Below are 5,797 nucleotides of genomic sequence, written 5' to 3' on the forward strand. Positions count from 1 at the left end.
GTCCTTCACCATCCGATGAAGTATCCGAACTGTCTGGGGGTTCCCAAGCCCCCGACAGTTCCAAGCTAGGATACTCATTTGGCTGGGCGGGGCTGACCATCAGCCACCGCCATATCCCCCTGATCAAGAACTGAGGGTACCTTTGATTTCTTCGTCGCTCCATGGCCACCCTCCCCACCTTCTGAAGCCACCAAATCAACTTTCCTCTTACCTTTCCCATTCACAGATTTGGCCGACCCTCCAACCGCATAGCGAGGTCCTTTCCTTGCCCGCTTCTTCGAAGCTGAGATTTTTCCTTTGGAGCTCTGTAAGACGTTGGGGAAGAAAGAACTGCCCGAAAGAGGCTCAAAAGGTTTGTCCCATTGAGAATAGGACCTTCCAGAGACTTGTGGGGAACTTGGTCCCTTAGCAACGTCACTGTGGACTGCATGATCTGAAATTACTTTCTGTGGATGAGAAGGCTTTTGACTTAAGTCAGGTGGGACATGCTCATCCAAACAGACACGTGGAGAAAAAGGGGTGGATGCTGTATCCTGCACCAGCTGGACACAAGCTTGTCCCTTTTCAACGCACGTGTACTTCATTTTTCCTGCCACCGAGTCCCAACTTCCAACATACACCATATCGTTATTTCCGGATTTACCCTTCTCCGCAGGCTCTGGAGCAAAATCCATGTGTGCCTTTTCCACGTACGAGTCTTTCCGCTTCTGGCTTGGGGTGGGATCAGTAACGGTTCTTTCCGAAACATCTCCTTCCATAATTGCAGCAGATTTTACGCCAGCGTTACCCAACGAGCCGCATTCTTCATCAGTCATAACGTGATCATCAAGAATGGGCGAACCATTTCCTCGTTTCACTCCTTCTGCCTTAATTAGTTCTGCAGCCGTTTTAGACGTTACCCGAGAAGTGCGCTCCCCTTCCAAAATGGGTTGACGATCCCACGACCCCCGGAAACTAGGGTTTTGCTCCGAAGCGCCGCCACCCACTAAACCTTTAGCACCCCGTCACCTTTCAGAGCTGAATTACTGTCACCCATGGAACTGGAACCCTCATTTGTTGGTCTCCACTCCCTTTCTCTGGGTTCTTTTGGTCTCCCATATCTCTCAGCTCCTCCCATGCGGCGTCCAGGCAAGGATACCTTGAGCCAGGAACCAAAAGGAGCCTCTCCTCCACTTCTCCTATTTCCCAAGTTCCTGCATCCAGTTTTGCAATGCTTGATCACCCCGCAACTATAGCAGAACTTGGGAATCTTCTCATATTTGAAAGGAATCCATATAGATTTATCTTCCAGATGGAGCATCCTTCCCCGAGCCAAGGGCTTTGTAATATCCAGGACTATGCGGACTCGTAGATATTCCCCCCACCCCACTTCATCATCCAGAATATCGATATCATCTACCGTACCCACAGATGCACCAATCTTTTGGCCAACTTCCTTCCCCATGCAAGCCAACGGGAGATTGTACATACGAATCCAGAAAGCCTCCTTATCAAAAGTTATCTGAGTTGGAGGGGTTGTGCCATCGAAATCTACCACCGAGATGAGATTCCCATCAAGCAACCATGGACGCCCCTCCAATATCCTGGTCTTATCCCATACATTTTCAAAATCAGCAAGGAAAAGATTCTCCCCCAGAACTCTGAACGAAACAGCACCTGATGGTCTCCATGCACGAAGCAGAGGAGTCTTAAAAAAGTCTTTAGGAATCACCCTGTCCGACTGGATTTTCACCACAACGCATGCTTCTCCCCTAGACACCAGGGGTTCCAATTCATCGCTACCCACCGATACCCCCACATTCTCCTCCTCCATAAGGGAAAAATTTCTCCACATGTCCGCAAGATCGTCCTCCATGGGGGCAGAGTAACCAATAAAACAGAGACAAGGAAAAAACCCGGCACAAAACTCTCAACCTCAAAGGCTAGAGGACAAAAAACTTCACCCCAAAAGTCACAGATCGTCGAGACTCAGGGGGAAGAGCTTATACTTTGGTTGACCTTATTTGTCGGAATTTGTTAGAGCAGAATATTTTCCTTTAGCAAGGAAAATTCTGCAGTATTAATTTATTTCAAGTCTTCGTTAATATTATCAAAATATTGATAGTTGTCAAATAATCCGTAAAAAATATCTATTAAATAGCACAAGCAAGTTGATCTTAATCTACTAAACACTAATTAATGAGCACATTCTATTAATAAGGTTTATAGTGGTATTTTAAATTTGAGAAGGTTTTAATCTTTTAAAAATGTGTGAAAGTGGAATCATTGTCAATTTGTTATATTGTGAATTTGTGATTTGTAGTGAATTTTGTCTTTTTGAATCATGATATTCGTGAATGATGGCTTGAAAGTTGGAGGTTTGCATTTAGAAAGTGGTCCAAGTAGAGTTAATGGGTTAATTAAAAAAAATTGGGTGAGGGTGAGAATTATTAAATAGCTTAAATGATTTGTTCAGTGATTATTGAATGATTTGTTGACGATTTTTTTTTTTATATTATTTGTTTAGTTTTTACTTTACAGTATTATAAAATTTTGATTTTGAAAATTATTGATTTAATCTAATTTCTACGACATAGAATAATAATCAGTTTGCAACACAGAAGCGGTACAAAACCCTTACCCCAATTTTAATATATTTGTAATTCATAAGTCGATGTTTATGACAACGGATCTACAGCATATTACAAATCCAAACATATTATATATAAAGAAAATGCGAATACAGTTATTAACCACATATCATATTTTTAAACTATTATCCGCATTCGAATATGCAGATAGCAAGTTCGAAGACTTATTATTGCACGTATTTTCAACGCTACTAACCTCACTAGAGAATCTACCATTCTTTTGTTTTTGTTTTTTTCTATATAGAGAATTGACTATTCAATGTGAAAGATTGAACTAGTCGCCTACCATATACGGTATTATTAGAGAGAGAAGAGATGATCAGATGATATAATAAATTGGACATCTGCTTAATTGGATTCGATTGTTGCTTTCCAAGCAATGGCGCTCTCACAATTAATTTAATCCCTCGACAGGATCGAATTGATAATTCTTCTCTCTTTACAAGGAGAAATACTATTCTACATTTTTCTAATAGCCCTATTGATAGCCCCATTGACATTTTCCAACCATTCTGAACCATTGATTTTGCGAAAGCATGCGTGCTTTGTGTGAGACTTGACATTGATTGGCCAGCCAGGAAAGAACTATATCTATAAATATATACACATGGGTACTGCAAGAGGAAGAAGAGAGGACATATTACGAGTAAGAAATTGAAGCCAGAGAAATCCTGAGTGTTGGAACTGAAGAGGAGGAATTCCGGAGCTCTCAATTAAGCAATACATATATGGAAAAAAGATAAATTGCAATTGCTAGCGGATTATCCAGGTTCCTTACTCTCTCTTTCACTTTACTATCTACTCTCTGATAAGATGTGTTAAAAATTTCTTTAATGATATAGTACTTGATTTTATTTATACACTGGATTTCTAAACTTAAATTTTTTTTCTTTAAGTTCAAACTCATGTCCAATTGATGACTTAAAACAAAGAAATGAAAACTTAGATATCGAGATATATATAACAAGTCAAAATTTAAGGATCTTAGAGTTTGTTAGAATACAAATTAAATAATTTTAAATAAATTAATTTTTATTGGCTTAAACATTAAGGGCAAATGGTGATTTAACACAGTATGAAAGTAAAGATATTGAATTCGAACTTTGTCTAGGTCATTCACGTCATATTCCAACTAAATATTTCACGTATTGAACTTTACTAATTAAGGAGAGTTTTGAGTCCACATGTGAGAGAAAGTGGTAAATTATAAATTAAATTATCTATTTTCTATTAGCTTAAACTTTTGAAAGAAGTAGTGATTTAACGATTCCTAAAGTGTGTTTGTGTGAAAACTTGGAAAAGTAAAACATTTTTATTGTGATTATGTTATAGTTGTGATGGAAAGCATAGCCGGCTCCGTAGCTAGTGAATTCACTGGAAAAGAACCAAAATGCGAGTTAGCCATTGACATATCACAAATCAATGAACCTGCAAAGTGGCCTGAGTGCTGCATCTACAAAGTTCCCCACAAGCTTCGTAAGGTAAACGAAGAAGCCTACATTCCTAAGCTAGTTTCAATTGGCCCATTTCATCACACCCTACAACAATTGACGGGCATAAAACAGCAAAAATTGATATATTTTAAGGAATTCTGTTTGCGGACTAAGAAGAGCCCAAAGGATCTTGAGAGCATCATTGAAAAAGAAGAAAAACAAATCCGCCATTACTATTCAGAGACCTTTCCTCAACTCGACGGAAAAGAGTTTGTGAAAATAATTCTATTTGATGCTATCTTTATCATAGAGCTCTTCCTCAGGAATTCTGAAAGCAAAAAAAATGATTATATATTAAGTAATGCGTGGCTAGAATCACACATAAAGCAGGACTTGATATTATTGGAGAATCAGCTTCCATTTAAGTTTCTCAGAAAGTTATACAAATTTGCCATCAAGGAAGAAAAAATTATAATTACTCCATTTCTTGAGCTTGCCTGTAAGTTCTTCTTCTCTGGTAAGCACCAAATAGTCAAGGCCAAGAAAGTAAAACATTTCACTGATTTGCAGAGAACGTTTTACTGTCCTACGGATTCAAAACCTAATCCGAAAGAACATACAGAACATCTAAGATATACAGCCACAAAGCTTGACGAGGCAGGATTGCAGTTCAAACCATTAGTTGACATAGATTTGAGTAAGAAATCCATGCTTGACATAAAATTCTCTAAGGCTAAATGCTTGGAAAGCTATCCATGCTTCAATCTCTCATGGCTCTTCTCTTGCTTACCATGCTTGAAATCCTATTGCTGCTTTAAGAGTGTGCAGTGTTTTTTGAAAGTCCCACAACTTGTGATAGATGACCAAACTGAACCTCTTTTCCGAAACCTCATGGCTCTGGAGCAGTGTCATTATCCATCTGACACGTACATCTGCAATTATGTTTTGTTGTGGGATTGTCTTATCACCACTAAAAAAGATGTGTGTTTGCTCGTTGATAAAAAGGTGATTGTCAATAGGCGCGGTAGCAGCAAAGCAGTGACTACTCTGATCAACACACTTGGCCATCAAATTATTGAAAGTGAATCATATTACCACGATCTCTACAAACAGCTTAATGAGCATTGTGATAACTCTTGGAACCGTCTCGTGGCATCCCTAACAAGTGTATACTTCCGCGATTTTTGGAGAGGCACTGCAACTATTGCTGGAATTTTTGTCCTTGGTTTTACTTTCGGGAACTTCCTTAGGCCTTTTGTCATGAAGCATTGAAACATTTGTGATTTTGTGTTTGTTAGAGTGCTTTGCTTTTAGTTCTACTAGATTGCATTTCAATTTTGTAATTATTTTCAGCTTGTGATATGTTCTGTTATTAGCACTATGTCCTGATGGAGTATGTATTTTAGAGATTAGAATTCTATTCTCAGTTATTAGCATTATATCCTATGAGATATCCTAATGTCTTGTTCTTGTATTGCCCGTTATATTATTAGTTAAATTATTAAATTCATAATTTTTTAAGTTTTGAAATAAGCTAGTGGTGAGATAGAATCAAAGCAAAAGTCTTGATTTCTAATTTTGTCGATCTCCACAATTTACCTTTCATTCATGAATTCTTTCTTTAAGAGCTCAAAATTTTCCCAAGCGAGATAGCCCTAAATTTCATTAAATTGACATTTTCCCTATTAAATATTTATTAATCCAATTTTTTTTTTTTCATACTTAACTCTTTTC

General features: G+C 38.2%; 2 protein-coding genes across 3 annotated transcripts; one reads left to right on the forward strand and one right to left on the reverse strand.

Moving 5' to 3' along the window:
- Nucleotides 1-985: 985 nt before the first annotated feature.
- On the reverse strand, nucleotides 986-1,855 carry LOC133879165 (uncharacterized). The gene has a single exon (XM_062317702.1). It carries the CDS (start codon nucleotides 1,853-1,855, stop codon nucleotides 986-988), a length of 870 nt encoding a protein of 289 aa, XP_062173686.1.
- A 1,360-nt stretch (nucleotides 1,856-3,215) lies between these two features.
- On the forward strand, nucleotides 3,216-5,576 carry LOC133880057 (UPF0481 protein At3g47200-like). 2 transcript variants are annotated; one of them, XM_062318930.1, is made up of 3 exons: nucleotides 3,219-3,399; nucleotides 3,963-4,111; nucleotides 4,634-5,576. In XM_062318930.1, the coding sequence occupies exons 2-3, from the start codon at nucleotides 3,968-3,970 to the stop codon at nucleotides 5,333-5,335; spliced, it is 846 nt and encodes a 281-aa protein (XP_062174914.1). In that variant the 5' UTR covers nucleotides 3,219-3,399; nucleotides 3,963-3,967; the 3' UTR covers nucleotides 5,336-5,576. The 2 variants fall into 2 exon arrangements, with proteins under 2 accessions (XP_062174913.1, XP_062174914.1); XM_062318929.1 differs by having other exon boundaries at nucleotides 3,216-3,399; nucleotides 3,963-5,576.
- The last annotated feature ends 221 nt before the right edge of the window (nucleotides 5,577-5,797 follow it).

Source organism: Alnus glutinosa, chromosome 10 (genome assembly GCF_958979055.1).
Source record: "Alnus glutinosa chromosome 10, dhAlnGlut1.1, whole genome shotgun sequence".
NCBI classification, from domain to species: domain Eukaryota; kingdom Viridiplantae; phylum Streptophyta; class Magnoliopsida; order Fagales; family Betulaceae; genus Alnus; species Alnus glutinosa.

Coding starts and splice junctions, on each gene's coding strand:
- LOC133879165 (XM_062317702.1), bottom strand. CDS start 1,855: ATGGAGGACGATCTTGCGGACATGTGGAGAAATTTTTCCCTTATGGAG.
- LOC133880057 (XM_062318929.1), top strand. CDS start 3,968: ATGGAAAGCATAGCCGGCTCCGTAGCTAGTGAATTCACTGGAAAAGAA.